Source organism: Palaemon carinicauda, chromosome 2 (assembly GCF_036898095.1).
Source record: "Palaemon carinicauda isolate YSFRI2023 chromosome 2, ASM3689809v2, whole genome shotgun sequence".
Lineage (NCBI taxonomy): Eukaryota > Metazoa > Arthropoda > Malacostraca > Decapoda > Palaemonidae > Palaemon > Palaemon carinicauda.
The window spans coordinates 186512694-186531868 of record NC_090726.1 but is presented as its reverse complement, the minus strand read 5'-3'; the positions used below and the strand labels follow the sequence as shown (position 1 = coordinate 186531868).

At 46.5% G+C, this 19175-nt stretch overlaps 2 protein-coding genes across 4 annotated transcripts in view; one reads left to right on the top strand and one right to left on the bottom strand.

The window, feature by feature from the left end:
• LOC137622456 (N-acetylglucosamine-1-phosphotransferase subunit gamma-like) overlaps positions 1 to 12589 on the top strand; it is a 94809-nt gene extending 82220 nt beyond the window's left edge. For 2 of the 3 annotated variants that reach the window (XM_068353076.1, XM_068353062.1), the window contains exon 8: positions 76 to 506. In XM_068353076.1, the coding sequence (XP_068209177.1) occupies positions 76 to 210 (135 nt within the window). In that variant the 3' untranslated portion in view covers positions 211 to 506. Of the gene's footprint in view, positions 1 to 75; positions 507 to 12330 lie in introns of those variants that run through there. The other variant, XM_068353069.1, reaches the window with a different exon arrangement.
• Positions 12590 to 17705: 5116 nt separating this feature from the next.
• LOC137621580 (tigger transposable element-derived protein 1-like) lies at positions 17706 to 18563 on the bottom strand. The gene is made up of 2 exons (XM_068351994.1): positions 18167 to 18563; positions 17706 to 17974 (listed from the first exon to the last, which is right to left on the bottom strand). The coding sequence occupies exons 1-2, from the start codon at positions 18561 to 18563 to the stop codon at positions 17706 to 17708; spliced, it is 666 nt and encodes a 221-aa protein (XP_068208095.1).
• Positions 18564 to 19175: the final 612 nt, after the last annotated feature.

Below are 19175 nucleotides of genomic sequence, written 5' to 3'. Positions count from 1 at the left end.
TATCAGTCTACATCTGAGGCATTACACTAATGTTTGATCATTATGAAATTCAAAGAAACCTTCCTTGTTTTCCAGGAGGAATCATTTGGAAGTTCTAAAAACTGTAACATCAAACTTGAGGAGGCAAATATGAGGATAATTGAACTTGAAGAAGAGGTTAGAATGAAGGAGGAAGTGATAATGGAATTACAAGAAGGAAAAGAACTATAGTTAGCATGTATGTATTGTTCTAGTGACCCCTGTATATACCATTTATGGTTTTTATTTTGTTATCACTTTGAGAAACTTTAATGTTTCATAGTTATTTTATAATATGTCCAAGAGATTTTTTTTTACCCGTTTTTTTGTTTAGTTTATAAAATACAGTACCTACTAAATTCAGCACAGCATTCCATAAGGGAATTCATATTAACGGAAGGTTTTACCCTTTTGATTACAGTACTAATGCTTTGTTAACAATATACATGAACCTTAAAGGTACCCTGGTCCGTCGCCTGATTTTTAATCAGTAGTTGTTCCGTAACCGAAATACAAACCACGCTATTTACATAGGGTATTACTTTCGGCGTAGCTGAAATGACGAGCCATTAGAATTTTAACGAGGGTTAACTACCCCCGCGCTAGTTAGCGGGGGTAGGGGAAGGGGTAGTTAGCTACCCCTCCCCCCCCCACGCACAGGTGAGTTGACTCACTTCTCTTTTGGCTCGGACAATGAGTAGACGTGTCTCTCTTCTCCTCGCATATTGACAGCCTTAATTTGTTTTCTTTTTCTTTTCAGTGTGTTTGAAGTTGGCCTCGTACTTTTGTTACAATGCGCAAGTGTCCTGGACTTCCCGATCGCCCTTGTGGGACCTTCATGTCCGCAGAGGATACCGATCCTCACACCCTTTGTCCGCAATGCCGAGGTCAACGGTGTGAGAAGGAATTAACTTGTAGTGAGTGCAGGGAGTGGTCTGCCTCCCAGTGGGAGAAGTTCGGCCGTCGGCGTAAGAAGAAGTCCAAGAGAGACCTTTCTCCTTCAAGGGCAACCTTGAAGAAGGAAGGCTCTAAGGACTCTTCTTCTGCCGCCCGAACCTCCTCCGAAGCTCCCACTCGGTCGGTCTCTCGTGAGAGGCCTTCGAGTGGTAGCGCAGGCCCTAGTTGTGTTTCCCAACCTCGTGGTGTGGGAGAGGGCGTTGCCTCCGGGGGAGGATCTTATTGATTTTATTGAGTATGATGCAACGGTATCTAACGATGATTTGTTTCAGCTTTGGGCTTCCTTGGGTTTAAGGGCTCGCCCTCCAAGGAAGCCCTGTTTGACTTGATCCAGTTGGGAGCAGCAGTCAAACAGTCGCCGGTAATGCCTGAAGTTATTCCTTCAGACATTGTCGACACTGTCTTGGCAGAGGCTTCCGACGGGTCTCGGCAAACCTCTGTTGTTGCCGTTGCGGACGTTGCTGAAGGCTCTCCTTCCCCCTCTGAACATCTTTTGGGGGGGAAGGTTAGTCCAACGGTCTCTCCTGCAGGTGCGTCTCCCCCTCGGGGGAGCGCACTAACAGAGACTCCTCTTCGGAGGACGGATGACCCCGACGCCCTTCCTCGAGGTCGACTGCGCCGCAAGGCTCGTTGTCCTCTTCGAAGCAGAGGCCTTCCTTCTCCTTACAAGGGAGTTAGGAGACGCCTCTTTGGGTCTTCCTCGCCGTCTCCTTCTCCTGCAAAGGGGCCTCTTCGTCGGGAGCAGACCGTCTCAGCTCCGTCCTTGGACCTCTCCGGAGATCGTTCGCGATCTCCCTCCCCTGCAAGACCTTCTAGACCTTCTGACCTGCCTTCGCCCTTCCTGGTTGACGACGCGCTGTGGGCGCCTTCTCACCCCGTCTTCCGACGGTCATCGGTCCCTCCGGGGCAAAGGGACTCTTCTCACTGTGTGGGAGAGTCCCTTGCACGTCAGGTTCCCCCTGTTCGTGCAACCGCGCGCTCGCGCGCAGTAGCACCCACGCGCCCTGCTGAATCCTTGGATTCAACGCGCCATCGTTCTCCTGCTCGTCAGCGCCCTCCTGCTCGTCAGCGTTCTCCTAATCCTCTTCACTCTCCTGCTCGCCAGCGCTCTCCTGCGCGCCAGTGATCTCGTACGCGTCATCGCCTTCCTGCTCGCCAGCGCTCTCCTACTCGTCAGCGCTCTCCTGCTCGCCAGCGCTCACCTGCTGTGCAGCAGTGCAGTGAGGTTTCTGATGTGCACTCAACGCACCATCAGTCTCCTGCTCGCCAACGCGCACCTGCGCGCACCGTTCCTGTGTCGCGCCCAGTTCCTGATTTGCGCCCTGCGTGCCAACGCTCGCCATTGCGCCATAGTCCTAAGGACCTGGACTCAGGCAAGGAGTTTCCTCCTTCGCCTCTTCTTCACGCGCACCCCCCTGCGCGCCCTTCTAGAGATCTTGTGCGCCCGCGCGCCCACATCTCACCGACGTGTCATCATTCTCCTGCACGCCCGCGCGATCCTTCACCTACGCGCAAGCACTCGCCAACGCGCCAACGCGTTCTCCTTTTGGATCGCCCCAGGTCTCCCACGCGTTCACGCCTGAGACCTCCTGTGCGCAGTCGGTCGCCTTTGCGCGCCGCGCCAACGCGCCATCAATCGCGTATTCGCCAACACTCACCGACGCGTCAGCACTCGCCAGCGTTTGCCGATGGGCCGTCACTCACCTTTGAATCACGCGTTTTCTCCTGTGCGCCAACGCGGCGCTTCACCAACGCGCCAACGCGCCCTCTCGCCAGCGCGCCCACGCGCTAACTCGCCAGCTCGCCAACAAGCCCCCTCGCCCACTCGCCCGCGCGCGATCGCGCTCGTGCGCGTACACCCACATGCGATCGCTTGCCCACGCGTCAGGTGTCGCCTATGCGCGACCTTTCAATCGCTTCGCGTGATCAGCGCGACAGGCTTGCCCGCCGCAACACACAACGCGTTGTTCCTGCTAGGGCGCGTACATCGGGATCGGTGTCGGAATCGCCATCGCGCAAGCGGAGAGCTCATCAGGATCGGGAAGAAGAATCATCGGAGAGGTCCTCGCATCTTTCTTTTCAGGCAGGCCCTGTTGTGTCCACTCCGAAGGGTCAGGAGATCCCCTTCCCTCCCGCGGGGATAACTGACACTGCGTCAGTTTATCGGCAGTCTTGGTTTCAGCGCCTGATGAAAGCGGTGGTGCAGGCGGTTAAGCCTGCCCTCCCCGATTTGGGGCTGAAACCAACGACTGAATCATCCCCGAGGAAGAGAAGGAGAGGAGTGGACTTCGTGGAGACTTCTCCCAGGGTTAAGCTGACTCCTAAGAGGTCCAGCAGGAAAGCACCTCCCCCATCGCCTTCGCCTTCTCAGTCTCACGTGGACGAGTTTTTCCCGTCCGCTGAAGAACCTGTTGAGGAAGGAGTCTCTCCCACGGCACCATTGGGAGCAACTCCTCCTCGAAGGGGAGAATCGTCTCGTTTGGAAGGTGCTTCCCAAACCTCTTTGTTAGAGTCCTTATGTGTCCCTCCTGGGAGGGAGTCTAAGGATTCTAAGACGATCCCCAAATCGTCTTCCAGACTACGTCAGGAGTCATCGAGACCCAGGGAGAACGACCACATGTCTCCCCAAGAAGAGCCTTTGGGGACGGGAGACTTAGCTGCCAGTCCGCAAGGAGGAGAGCAGCATGAGTCCGAGCATGCCTTTTGGCAAGTCCTGGCCTTGATGAGGCGTCTCAACAGGTTCGAGGACCCCGAGACCGCCCCTCATGAAGGAAAGGACACGGTGCTAGACCAAGTCTACGGCACCCAAAAACCCCAAAAGGCCAGTGCAGCTTTGCCTTGGTCTCAAGGGGTTAGGGCAGCCAGAGACAAAGTTGAAGCCCAGCTCGCCGACCTCGCCTCCTCCAGTCGTTCTACTGCCGGGTACAAACTCCTCCTGCCTCCTCGTTTACATCAGAGGAGGTACTTTGACATCATGGGGGAATTCAGTTTCGCTCTTCCCCTCCACCACTCGGTGGAAGAGCTCGCCAAGGGAACTTCTCTTGAGAAGATCTCCGCCCGGCAGGTGAAATTTTCGGCATCGGAGATCCTGAGCCAAGAGAAAGTCGCGAAGTGTGCCATGCAGGCCACTTCGTGGCTGGATGTTTGGCTGGGATCTCTGGGCATCCTATTGCGCTCCGAGGATTTGTCTAAAGAGAGCAATAGGAAGGCCCTCGAGACCTTCCTCCTCTTGGGAACTCGTTCGATCGAGTTTCTGGCCCATCAGGTTACTAGCCTATGGGCCAACTCGATCCTTAAACGTCGGGACGCAGTTTCTGAGAGGTTCCATCCGAAGGTCCCCGCCGTAGATGTCTGCAGGCTCAGACACTCTTCCATCCTTGGGAGGGATCTGTTTGAGCCCAAGGATATAGAACGCACAGCTGAGAGGTGGAGGAAATCCAACCAGGATTCTCTCCTCTAAAGGGTCCTGTCATCTCGGCCCTACAAACCTCCAGCTCCTCAACCACAACTACAGCCTCGCAAGTCATCGAAGCAGGCACCGGCAGCTAAGGCAAAGGTGTCTAAACCACAGCCCTTTCCAGTCAAGGACAGGAAGGGCGGGAAGTCCTCCCGGGGAGGGAAAAATCCTAGAGAAAGCGGCAGAGGCCGCAAACGCTAGGATTGGCAATCCACCTGCGTGTCCACCTGTGGGGGGATGCCTTCAAAGTTGTGTGCACAGGTGGCAGCAACTCGGGGCCGATTCCTGGACGATCTCTGTGATCGGCCAAGGATATCGCGTCCCATTCACAACATCTCCGCCTCCCCTGACAACGAGTCCAGTGGCATTGAACTCCTATGCGATGGGATCAGCAAAGGGGTTAGCCCTTCGGGCAGAAGTTGAGACCATGCTCAAGAAGGATGCTCTCCAGGAGGTCGACGACGGCTCCCCAGGCTTGTTCAGTCGACTCTTTCTTGTAAAGAAGGCGTCTGGAGGCTGGAGACCGGTCATCGACCTCTCAGCCCTGAACAAGTTTGTAAAGCAAACTTCGTTCACGATGGAGACAGCAGACACGGTCAGACTTGCAGTGAGACCGCAAGACTTCATGTGCACACTGGACTTAAAGGACGCGTACTTCCAGATCCCAATCCATCCATCTTCCAGGAAGTACTTAAGATTCTACCTAGACGACAAGAGCTACCAGTTCAAGGTGCTTTGTTCCGGTCTCTCCACAGCTCCTCAGGTGTTCACCAGAGTGTTCACACTGATTTCGGTCTGGGCTCACAAGAATGGCATCCGTCTCCTTCGTTATCTGGACGACTGGCTAATCCTGGCAGACTCGGCGTCGACCCTTCTTCGACACCGAGACAAACTTCTGGAGGTTTGCCAGGATCTGGGGATCATGGTAAATCTCGAGAAGTCCTCTCTGCGCCCATCCCAGAAAGTGGTATACCTAGGTATGAAATTAGACACCATTCTCCACAAAGCCTTTCCATCAGACGACAGGATAGCAAGGCTGGGGAAGGTCGCAGAACCATTCCTCAGGCGAGAAGAGCTTCCAGCCCAATCATGGTTACGTCTCCTAGGTCACCTTGCCTCCCTGGCCTGCCTAGTTCCAAACAGCCGCCTAAGGATGAGATCCCTGCAATGGCGACTCAAGTCCCGGTGGAATTAGGGTATCGATTCCCCGGACTCCTTGGTCCCCATAGGACCATCGGAACAGGCGGACCTTCGATGTTGGCTGGACGACAAAAACCTTCGAAAGGGTGTGGATCTTCTCGTCCTTCCCCCGGATTTGACTCTGTTTTCGGACGCGTCAAAAGAAGGGTGGGGGGCCCATGTTCTGAACCAAAGGACCTCAGGCCTTTGGTCAGAATCAGAAAAGTACCTTCACATCAATCTGCTAGAAATGAAGGCCGTTTTTCTGGTTCTTCAACAGTTCCAAAGGACCCAGGCGGGTCACTCCATGGTGGTGATGAGCGACAACACCACAGTAGTGGCTTATATCAACAAGCAGGGAGGTACTTTTTCAAGTCAGCTATCCCATCTTGCAGTAGAGATTCTGAGGTGGTCCGAAGTCCACTCGATAACACTATCAGCTCGCTTCATTCCTGGCAAGAGGAATGTGCTCGCCGACAGTCTGAGCAGAGCTACGCTGATAGTGAGTACCGAGTGGTCTTTGGATCCTCAGATAGCCAACAAAGTCCTGACTTTGTGGGGTTCTCCGACAGTAGACCTGTTCGCGACAGCCTTGAATTTCAAGCTGCCCCAGTACTGTTCTCCAGTCCCAGACCCCAAGGCTCTCTGGCAAGATGCCTTCCAACAGAGGTGGGACAACATCGATGTCTACGCCTTCCCACCGTTCTGTCTGATGAGAAGGGTGCTCAACAAGACCAGACTATAGGTCAATCTGTCAATGACCTTAATAGCTCCGCTATGGCATCACGCGGAATGGTTCCCGGACCTTCTGCAGCTCCTGACGGAGCTCCCGAGAGAACTTCCCCCACGTCACAAACTACTCAGACAACCACATTGCAACATCTTCCACAAGGCCGTAGCCTCGCTTCGGCTTCACGCCTGGAGACTATCCAGCGTCTCCTCACGGAGAGAGGATTTTCGCAACAGGTTGCAGAGAAAATGTCTCGGCACCAACGCAAATCCTCAGCTGGAGTCTACCAGGCGAAGTGGAAAGTCTTCTGTGGTTGGTGTCATGGGAGGGGTATCTCTCCACTCGATGCCACTATTCCAGCAATAGCGGAGTTCCTCGTGTATTTACGGAAGGAAATGCGCTTTCGGTCTCGGCAGTGAAAGGCTATCGCTCAGCCTTAAGTCTGGCCTTTAGGCTGAAAGGAATGGACATTTCCACTTCGTTTGAACTCTCTCTACTCATACGTAGCTACGAGCTTACCTGCCCTCCGTCGGAAGTGAGACCTCCTCCTTGGAACGTGGTTCAGGTCCTCAGAGCTCTGAAGAGACCTCCGTTCGAACCATTACGCCAGGCCTCCGATCAACATCTGACTTGGAAGACGGTTTTCTTACTCGCTTTGGCTTCGGCCAAGCGAGTTAGCGAACTTCATGGTCTCTCATACGACATCGCCCATTCAAGGGGATGGGGGGAGGTAATGTTCAAGTTCATCCCTGAGTTTGTTGCAAAGACTCAGAACCCTGGAGTGCCGGACCCACGGTTCGACTCCTTCAGGGTCGAGAGTCTACGTTCTGTAACAAGTGATCCAGACCATCTACTACTATGCCCAGTAAGGAGTCTGAGGCGATACTTGAAGAGAACAGCTGCAGTCTGTCCTCATGTGCGAGCATTGTTTGTTAGCACGGGGAGGACGAAGAGGAGGGTCACGAGGAATACCATCTCAGCCTGGATTCGTAGGGTCATCCATCATGCCCTGAATCCTGACCCTCCTCCGTCACGTCGCCCTAGGGCTCACGACGTCAGGGGCATCGCTACGTCCCTGGCCTTCAAAAAGAACTTCTCAGTGACGCAGGTACTTCAAGCTGGGGTCTGGAAGCGTCAAACGACCTTCACAGCCCACTACCTGCAGGACGTGACCCACAGGAGTCTCGATACTTTTTCTATCGGGCCTGTAGTGGCTGCACAACAGCTGGTCTAAACCTCAGGCTCCTTGTTGGACAAGTAGCAGAAGGTTGAGGGCATTGTTACCCGGTTTTAGTCTGCGTGAATGAAAGAGTATGACTGGCCCTTACTTCTTTTTTCATTCTCCACTCTCTTGGGGAAAGCTGCATCCTGGTCTCTGCATAGCTGAACTCAACCTCTGCAGGTAAACCATGCTTCCTTGTGTTCCTAGTATTAAGACTAATACTGTTACGTCCCCCATACCCTTACGAGGTGGTATTGGGAACGTCCTAGCCTAAAGAACTCCAGGTCAACTTCCTAGGACGAGTCACACTTTACTCCTCCACACACAAGCTCCTGTAGGCCGCTCGTTCCTTGCAAGCAAGAAACCTGTGAGGGCAGGGACTCCCTCTCTAGAGTGTTACACACTCAGAGTTTGAGTCCCCGGGCAAAAGCCAAAGCCAGTAAGGCTGGGGACTTTCCTCCCTTCCTAAGGGGTAAGTCACCCTATGTAAATAGCGTGGTTTGTATTTCGGTTACGGAACAAATGACAAATTCGGAGATAATTTGTATTTTTCCTAACCATACAAACCTTAGCTATTTACACATACTTGCCCGCCAACCCTGTCCCCCAAGACAAGTCCTACCTTTAAGAGAAGTGAGTCAACTCACCTGTGTGTGGGGGGGGAGGGGTAGCTAACTACCCCTTCCCCTACCCCTGCTAACTAGCGCGGGGGTAGTTAACCCTCGTTAAAATTCTAATGGCTCGTCATTTCAGCTACGCCGAAAGTAATACCCTATGTAAATAGCTAAGGTTTGTAAGGTTAATAAAAATACAAATTATCTCCAAATTTGTTATACTCATCAGTGTTATTCAATAAGTAAGGACCTCTTGTGATATACATTAAGTAACAGTTGGTAATTAACAATTTTATTTTTGCCTGTATGAAATAAAATAACAAAGTTGGTTTCCATTTTTAGATTATGAAGTTGTTTTTCTTTTGCTGAATGAGTGAAGGAAATTATTTATTATTGTTAACAATATCAAATTCAGGTTATCTATTCTCAGTCTTTATGTTTTTCATTATAATAGGTACTATACTTTTCTTCATTATTATCACTGCTATTTTTCATTGCAGTAGGGAAAATATAATTGACAAATTGGAGCAGGAAGGTTTTGACTTAAGAAGCTAATGATATTGTTATGAATGGAGGTGAATTTAGAAACCACGTACTGTATCTCTAAATTATAAAAAAGACCTCCATTGAAGAGGAATTCCTGATCCCTTTTCTAACTATTATAATTAGATTTATAGCTAATCACTTCTTTACATTTACTAGTGATTTCAAAAATCTTTTTTCTTCACTGTGAATTGTTTATATAAAGATGTGTATGATAGTTTTATCACTAATTTACTTGTAGTTTTTTATACTTTCAAATGTTGAGCAACAAATATCTCTTATAAAATAGTTATCAGTAGAGGTGTTTTTATATCAAAAGATATTAATAGATTTTTTCTCTTGAGTATTAAGAGACTTCTTACTTAAGAAAGGTAGGATCTTATAGCTGTTGGAAGACTGGAAGTGCATGTTCAGAAATCAAAGGTGCTATAAATAATGAGACCAAAATGACTGACGCTTAAACTAACAATCTTCTTGAAAAAATTCTAAAGAGGCTTAGTAAAACAATAATGTGGTGGTTTTTAAGTTTAATAGAAAGGTCAATGCCTTGATGAATAATTTGAAGTGTGCTTATGAATCAATTATTATAGTTGTCGAATGAGAATCTTCATTTATATAAACAGTTACATTTGCCACTGCATTTCAGAATAATTTTAATTTTTGTGATCATTCACATATATTGTTAAAAAGGATAAAAAAAAGCATTAATAATTTATTGTTCGATCCATCGTAATATTGGGTGAGCGCATCTCAAAATATAAATCACTGCAACAGTGACAACATTAAACTATCCCACCCACTGAATGCATATTGTTCGTTGCTGATATTGAGATAAAGAAAAAAAGTACAATATATAGAATTATGGTTTTGTTATAGCATTTTTGTTAGATGTGATAAATTGATTAAGCCAAGCATTTCCTATGTAAAAAGTTAGTTGTAGGAAATCTTATAGAATGGATAGCTCCATTGTAGAGCTTTTTGGAATATTCAGAAATATTCTGTAAAAAATTAGCTCTGAAACATAATTGGTAGTTCTGGTCCTTGTAATTTTCATAAACCACATCGTTGCCTAGGTTTTCAATGTCATTGTATCATCTCCTCTTGTATCTTATGATAGAAGTACACAGAGTGGGGAAAGTTATATGATTTTAACCGGTAATTCCAGAATTCCTTTTCAAAATCTTGAAAAGGTTGTTATATTATATTGTTTCCCACAAAAATTTAATTTTGATTGCCACACTGAGTACAGTACAACTACTAGGAATTTTTAGAGATTTGTTACATAATCTTGTATATTTGCATTTGTTTCCTATAATTTCCTTCATCTTTGATATGTTCATCATAGACGTGCTGCAGTACTCCGTATGATGTTTACACCTGTTCAATATTAACAGATAACTGTTTCAATTCTACTGTGGTTCTCAAGGGATGTATGACTCCCTTAATGTCACTTGTCAGATTTGGTTTACTTTCCAGTGGAAATATTTCTTTTGAGGGTATTTTCAGAGATATTTGGGATAAAGATGTTTGTCTTTTTCAGATGTTCTGTTCTTTACTATTATCATGACAATTGTGTTTTGAATATACATAAAATTTCTGAAATTTTTTTGTACTTGGATTTTGGTCTAAAGTTAAGTATAGTAATAGGGTTGTTTAAAATAAAATATTTGATTTTTAAAGGCTAATAGTCTAATATTTTTAAAAGCTGAGTTTCATTGGAATAAAGGCATTTTGATGAAGGAAGAACCTATTTTGGGGAGGTGCTTTGTGGTCCCCAAGGACTTAACCTGTTAAGGCTAGAATAGGGATCCAATACAACTTAATATATATAAGAATCATTGTCTTCCCTGTCCTAGGGCCAGCGTATCAACCTGCAAAGCACAAACTCATTGGTTCAGGCTCTATTAAACCTGGCACAGTACCTCCAGTGCTGAATTTGTTTACTAAGTGACAATATGTCACCCACTGAGAATCAATTCTTACACTTACACTAGAGACAATGCTTATTTGAGGGTGTTTCTTTGTTGGCAACCATCTTCCATTCAGGAGTAGATCTTAGTTATATTCCACTTCCCTTTATGAGTGTAGGGGACCGTACAGCATCTCCCCAAAAATAATTTTTTTCTTGGTCAAACCCCCCTTTTTTGGGCAGTAGGCTTCTGTGTAGGCCTCAATGACTAATACCAGAGCAAAACTGAGGTAGACCTCTGCACTGCGAAGGTCAAGTCACCTACAACAAAGTGAACACCCAATTCATGAGTACATATGTGAAAGGAAAAGACCAATAAGTCGACCACTTAACTCATAAAAGGAGGTCCCGGGGAAAAGGAGCTAGTTGACCATTATGGTACCTCTGCTGGAGGACCTAGTTGAGGGTCCCTCTGTACTACCCGATTTCCTCACACAGTATTCACCCCCACCAAACTGAGTACCATGCAGTAATGTAGTACTGGTTGGATTTTTTTCAGTTAACATTTTTTCAACACCCTATGCCCAAATTGGATATCTTGAAATTGCAAATTGGTTAAAAACACTAATGATGAAGCTATTTTTCTTGTATCGTGGGGTTTAGGGATGGAGAGGGGATCAGCTATTTTAATGGGGAGGTCGTGATAACATGGATACCCCTTATAGAAAGCGACAGTTCATCACTCAGACACACTTGTCAACCTCTGCCCGTTGTTCCCTAGATCGGAAGGTAAACAACACACATCTCGCTACTCATCAAACCAAATAACCAAATAGTGGAGTACTGTTTACATCAACTATAAAATCTAGTGCTTAAAATTAGGTAATAATAAATTCAGAACCTTATTAAAAGTGCATAACTTAGAAGTTGATGGAGAATCTTTTCAAATGTTAAGAGCACGCAATGCTGTGAAATTGGTGTAGAATTCTTTTGAACGTTAAGAGCACACAGCAATACGCTGCAATTATGCAATGGCAAGAATAAAGTTGGTTGCTGGGCAAGAAACAAATGCCTTGGTAAGGATTGTTTATAGTGTTATTATTATTTCTCAGTGATTGACGTGTTGTTAGTTTGGAGGCAAATTATTATTATTATTATTATTATTACTATCCAAGCTACAACCCTAGTTGGAAAAGCAAGGTGCTATAAGCCCAAGGGCCCCAATAGGGAAAAATAGCCCAGTGAGGAAAGGAAATAAATAAATGAAGAGAACTAATTAACAATAAATAATTTTCACCATTAGAGGTGCTGTGACGGGTTCAATAAAGCCTAAACCTACAGTTATCCCTTATACTGACCGAGTTTGTGCTTTATATGATACACTGGCCATAGGGCAGGGAAGATGCTATTTGGTACAGTATATTATATTGTATTGGATTCCCTGTTAGTCTAGCCTTAACAGGAAAGTTCATGGGGGGATCAAACAGCAGCCTAACCCCAAGAAAATTAGCCAGTGTTATTAAATACGAAGTGTTGGTGTTATAAATTTTGGTGAATGGCTGTTAAGAAAATGTTTTAAAATTCTATAAGCTTTATATATATAGTTTTTTATTTCAAGTGAAGAATTACCTGCACAATTCCTACTTTTCATTTTCCTTATTAGTAAATATAGATGTCTTTTCTATTTGTAACATTTTGCAGATATTGGCATAAGAGGTAATAATCTTTCTTACTTCATTATCAACGGGATTAGAAAGCTGGACAGTAAACACCACATAAGTAAGTTTGAAGCATACAGCAGTCAACTGTAAATCTTTTGGTACCTCTCTCTTCTAGAAATCTTTATGAACTTTATTACATTACACTTTCTGTAGTATATTACTCTGTAAGTTGTTCTGTGCATGCACTCTTAGTATAACCATGTTTTAGTGGTAACAGAGGTCCTTGAAAACTAAATGTATAATATTTGGTGTAACCATTAATTTTGCCATAGTAAATTAGATGTGTTATATTTATAGAGAAAGCAAGCTTAAGTATATATTGAGTACCTCGTAGTACAGTATAGTGATCTAAAACCTTCAACAGAATCTAGGTATGGTATCCTATATTATGTAGAAATTCTTAGGACCTGACTTGAGGTAGGTTAACATACTTTTTAGCTGTGACTTGGGGTCGAGCAAACCTCGTTGGTGAAAACACCCTAAAATTTGCCAGTGTCGCGACGTGAGTATGTGAGGTCTTGCGACATGTCACAAGGTTGTTTTACGATGTCTTGAGAAGTGCCGCGAGGTGGTTTTATGCAGTGTTGTGAGGTACCTGCGAGGTGTTACAAAATGTCACATAAAAAGTGCTCAAGCTACCAGGGTCCTAGAAACCTTGGGAAGTCGCTTACTAAAGTATTAGTTCCTCTAGTGTGATTAAATCCTTTTTCCCTGTGTCGCTGCACTGGACTTCTTTTTTGGTGACGTACACTGATCTAGGGTTTTAGCAATCGCTTTTGTTATTATTCTTTAACTATTTGTTTGTTTGCGATGACTGATAAACTTAATTTTTGTTTTTGTGTAAATGAGGTATGCAAGGTGAAGTTACCGAAAATTTTGGTAGACCCTCACACTGTTTGTTTGAAGCAGGGCTGGGGAGTTGGAGTCGGAGTCGAGGCCAATTTATGGACTAGAGGAGTCGGAGTCGGAGTCTGTAAAATTCCACCGACTCCGACTCCTCAAAAATGAAATTTTTGCGCTGGAGAAATATTCTCTTTTGGTATCCTAAGTCACATTTTTTCAAAGTCGCTCAACAAACGTTTCATATTACCTGCCGTTTTCTTTAACACCCTCTTGAATAAAGGCAGTCACTAGGAAACACATATAGCTCCTGCCATCTCTCGTCCATAAGCCAAACCAAAACAATAATATTATACATGCGATCAGCTGTTCTTTCCACGCACGAGTCTCTGGACATTAAAGTTTATTTCATGATTAACTCTTCATTTAATCACCATTAGCCATTTAAAATACAGGAGTTGTTACTGATTCATAGTTTTATGCATCACGTATATGAATAATCTTAGAATTAAGTCATTATTTATATGTAAACATCTCGAAATGACGGGTGTTTTGATTACAGTTTCGTGTAACCTAGGAAAAGCTGAATCCAAGAAATTACGTGAAATGTTTTCAATAAAACAATTACTTACTAGGCTAGTAGGCTAGTAATGATGAAATGCTATTTTGACTAATAGGCAACAAAATAAGAAAATTATATAAAGATATTTAATTCTTATTTTTTTTAAATTGGATGTTCAGAGTCCCGACTCCCCAGCCCTGGTTTGAAGTGCAGGGGTTTTGAATGTGCGCTTGATAATAGGTTCAAGGATTGTGAGGTTTTGAGCGAGAAGGAATGGTTAAGTATGAAACGCTATGTGCGTAAGTTAGAGGTAGATAAAGCCAGGAGGGCTTCACGATCTAAATCTAAATCTGCTAGTGAGCTTAGTTTAGATATTTCATTTGATCCCTTAACTAATTCCTCTGTAGAAGTTGAACCTTCTCCTGTGGTAGTAGCTCCTGCCCCTTCTACAGGAACGGTATCTACGGATGACCCTCGGTACGCCAGGATGGCGGAAGAGTTGAAGGCTATTAAAGACCAGCTGTCAGCCTTTAAAGGTAAGAGTGAGAGTGTGATTAGTGCTTGTGAAAGTGCAGTGGAGGTTGCGACTGATCGAACCTGTCACATCCCTAGGTCTAGACCTCTAGCAAGCTCCCAGGACCAAGGGAGAAGGTACGTCGATGGCCGCAAGGGATTGAGAAGTACGCATCCTTGGTCAGCCGTCGCCTCAAGCAGTCATGTTGCGTTTTCCCAGGCTGCTCATGACCGCCACGGAAAAGGCGTGTCAGAAGTGATGGTGTCATCCCTGAGCCCCTCGTCTAGACGCAAATTGCAATATGAAGCTTCGAGACCAACCAAGAGGAGGTGGAAACAAGATGACCAGACCCGTTCTCGCTCTCCCTTATCGAGTAGCCTGGAACCTTTTCCTTCAGAGGAAGACTGGGACGCCGTTCCAACGAAGAGGTCAAAGCCTAGAGATGGAGGGAAGGAAGATTCTCCTCTTCTTTTAAGTGACGAGAGACAGTCGAGGGACCCTTCTCCTACGACCAGCACTACTCGGCAGCCATCGCCTTTGGAAACGCAGGATCCAGCAGCAGTTGCGAAGTCTTTAATGAAAGTTATGCAGAAGCAGCTGTCTTCTCTGGTACATGCTTTTAGCCGCCCTTCCTCCCAGTCAGGCAGGCGTAAGGACAGCACTTTACCGATTAAGAAATCGGCCTCTAAGAGGGAACGGAGTACCTCTCCCTTGCAGGACAAACAGTGTCACTCCTCTCCCAGAAAACCGCGGCGCGATTCATCAAGCGCTCGGTACCGCGCTTCTTCTTCCTCGACACACCGCTAGGACACTTACGATTCTTGTCGTCAGGACGCTTCCGTCTCTCGCTCACGACGGCAGGATGCTTCCAGCCTGCCTCTCCAGGATGCCTCCGCTTCACGACGCCAGGACGCATGCAGCTTTCGTCGCAAGGACGCTTCCAGCTCTCGGCGCCAGGACGCATCCTCCTCCTGCCTCAAGAACGCTATTAGCGAGCGACGTCAGGACGCCTCCAGCACACGGCGCCAGGACGCACGCGTCCCTCGATGTCAGGACGCATTCAGCCCTCGCCATCAGGACGTATCCGACGATTTGCTTTTCTCGGACGCAAATGAGCAATTGGAAACTGATCGGCTTGTTAAAGCAACCTCAGACTTAGTTCTTGCAGCCCAAGGAGAGACTGAGTTGGAAGTAGGGCAAGATCTAGAGGATATCTCAGAGGATGAGGATTAGCCTGCTAACGCGGCTGCAGATTATAAGGTTCTCTCTCGCTCCCTCCTTGAGTTTTATGGGGAGAAGTTTCAACCTGCTGCTCCTCGTTCTCCTCAGTCGCAGTTTAGCAGGAAGAAGGCCAAAATACAGTCGGCTTTCATCAAAATGAAGCTGTCCATCTCGGCTAGGAAGGCTCTCGTTAGAGTGGATGACTGGCTGAAGGAGCGTAGGCAAGCGGTCAAGACCACCTTCTCGTTTCCACCAGCTCGACTTGCGCCTAAGGCGGGCATGTGGTACGAGACTGGAGAAGCTCTGGGCCTGGAAGAGCCTGCCTCCTCCCAGGGGGACTTCTCTGGCATTGTTGACTCTTCCAGAAGACATGCATTTAACTCGGCGAAGGTAATGTGGTCTATGTCTGAGCTTGACCACCTCGTCAAGGGAATTTTCTGAGCCTTCGAAGTCTTTAGTTTTTTGGACTGGTCTCTGGGTATGCTGGCCAGGAAAACAGAACGGTTGGAAGATACAGAAGACCTTACTAGTATTATGGCCTGCATGGACAAGGCTCTTAGGAATGGGTCAAATGAGTTGGTTTCCCTATTTTCTGCAGGAGTTTTAAAGAAGAGGGCCCTTTTATGTTCCTTCACTTCTAGAGCAGTTACAGTCGCGCAGAAGGCCGAGCTCATTTACGCCCCTCTCTCGGAGCACCATTTTCCTGAGTCCCTTGTCAGGGACATTACCCTTTCGGTTGCGCAAAAGGCCACACAAGACCTCCTGTCACGCTCTGCAAGGAAGCCTTTACAAGTGGTTCCTTTGTCATTGAAGAGAGAGGAGAGGAAGTTTCAGCAGCCCTTTCGAGGTAGAGCTCCGACGAGAACAGACTTCAGGGGAAGAAGGCAGGAGACGGGCGGTAGAACGAATAGGGGTTTGTTAAGGTCCCGCTCCAGGAGCTGAAGCTCAAGTCCTCCAGACAGCGGTAGGAGCAAGACTGTCACTTTTTTGGCAGGCTTGGAAGAAAAGAGGGGCGGACCCCTGGTCCCTCTCAGTCATCAAGGAGGGATACAAGATCCCCCTCTTGAAGAAGCCTCCGCTTTCAAATACACCTCTAGCCTTGGTGGCACAGTACTCGGACGCCGTGATACAAGAGGCTCTACTGGATCTGGTGAACCAGATGCTGGAGAAGGGAGCGATAGAGCCAGTTCTGGAACTATCTTCCCCAGGTTTCTACAATCGCCTGTTTCTGGTACCCAAGAGCTCGGGTGGATGGAGACCAGTTCTAGATGTCAGCGCTCTGAACGTCTTTGGGGAAAAAACAAAATTTACCATGGAGACGACTCAGTCGGTGCTGGCAGCGGTACATCCAGGGGACTGGATGGTGTCTCTGGATTTACAATACGCTTACTTTCACATCCCCATCCATCCGACTTCGAGGAAGTTCCTAAGATTTATGATCCAGGGCAAATGTTTCCAGTTCAAGGCTCTTAGCTTCGGCCTCAGCACTGCTCCTCAATTCTTTACCAGGGTAATGGTGAACGTGGCAGGATGGCTTCACCAAGAGGGGATAAGAGTATCTCTATATCTGGACGACTGGTTGATAAGATCCCGGTCGAAGGAGAAATGTCTGGAGGACCTACGCAAGACTTTTATGATGGCTCAGGAACTGGGTCTTGTCATCAAGAAGGAGAAGTCCCAGACCGAACCGAGTCAAACAATTCTTTATTTAGGGATAGTTCTGGACTCAGTTTGTTTTCGGGCTTCTCCCTCCCAAGAAAGGCAGACCAGGTGCCTCGGGAAGGTTCAGGAATTCCTGGAAAGACAGAAGTGCTCAGCGAGGGATTGGATGAGTTTGCTGGAAACCCTCTCCTCGCTCGAACAGTTTGTCTCTTTGGGGAGATTGCACCTCAGACCTCTTCAACACTTCTTATCAAGGGTGTGGGACAGGAAGATTCAGGAGGACTCTTTTTCCTTCCTCATTCCAGCAGAAATCAAGAGTCATCTGATTTGGTGGCTGGATAAACCCAGACCTAGTGTTGTTCTCAGACGCTTCGGAGTCAGGATGGGGAGCAACACTGGGAAGCAAGGAGGTCTCAGGCTCTTGGGGAAAGGAGCAAGCCGGGTGGCACATCAACAGGAAAGAGTTGATGGCCATTCTGTTAGGACTGAAGGCCTTCAAAGACTCCATGTCGGGGAGGATAGTGGAGGTCAATTCGGACAACACCATGGCTTTGGGTTACATCATAAACCAGTCCTCAAACACTGCAAGTGTCACCCATGCCTTCTTATTTGCCTTCCAAATGACTGGGAGTTGACTCTTCCAAATGCCCTTAAGTGCCCTTGGATTTTCAGCCTGATACACTAGCAAGGGCTTAAGTTTGAAGTCTCCAGCATCATTTCCCCCAAGAAGCAAAGTTAGCCTCTCCTTGTTGGCTTTATAACCAGGTGCTGACTTCTCCTCCTTTGCTATGTACGTGCGGTTAGGCATACGCTTCCAAAATAAACCTGTCTCATCCACATTGAACACTTGATAAGCAAAATAACCCCCCTCCCTAATTATCTCAGCCAACGCTTTAGGAAATTCATTTGCTGCTTTCTCATCCCCATTAGCAGCTTCACCTTGCACTTTAAGATTATGGTAATTGGCACGAGCCTTAAATCGCATAAACCAACCCCTACTAGCCGAAAACTCTTCACTTTCACTTTCTTCCCCCCTTTCTTTTTTCAATGCTTCAAACAACCTTTTAGCCTTTTCCTTAATCACCATTAGGCTCACCGGAATACGCCGTTGATTTTGATCTTCCAACCAAAGCACTAATAATTTTTCCATTTCAATAATTAAACCACTACGCTGCTTGGTTATCACTGTTGATATCATAGGAGCAGATCCTTTCACGTGTTTAACGATGCGCTCTTTGTCCTTAAGAATAGTAGCCACAGTCGAATGACTAAGGCCAAGCGCTCGGCCTATGTTTGTTGGCGTTTCACCGTTTTTAGACCGCTTAATGATATCTAATTTCACTTCCATGGTGATGGCCTTTCTTTTCTTAGACGCACTACCATCAGAAGAATCTGCCTTACGCTTAGGAGCCATAATGAAAGGCAAAAAGTTACTAAGAACGAGAGAGAGAACAGGCAAACACAACCAAAATTATGTAGAACTGGAACGGAGGGACGCCGTCTTTCTCGCCCGCAACCACCACAAAGCGTATTCATCCGCTGCGCGCTAGAAACTAGTTCGCAATTGTTTACGTCGCTTACGACGCTAACGCTGTAAGACGGAACGACGCTTAATATTATTTTTTATATTTTTATGGGGGCGTGTTCGTAACCACAAAACAGCGTAAGTCGGGACCGGTGTAACCCGAGGACCCCCTGTATATATATATATATATATATATATATATATATATATATATATATATATATATATATATATATACAGTGAACCCTCGTTTATCGCGGTAGATAGGTTCCAGACGCGGGCGCGATAGGTGAAAATCCGCGAAGTAGTGACAGCATATTTACCTATTTATTTAACATGTATATTCGGACTTTTAAAACCTTCCCTTGTACGTAGTACTGTTAACAAACCACCCTTTAATGTACAGAACACTTAATGCATGTACTACAGCACCCTAAACTAAAACAGGCACAAATATTAAAGGCGATTTTATATCATGTGTTTCCTAAACACCTAAAAAGC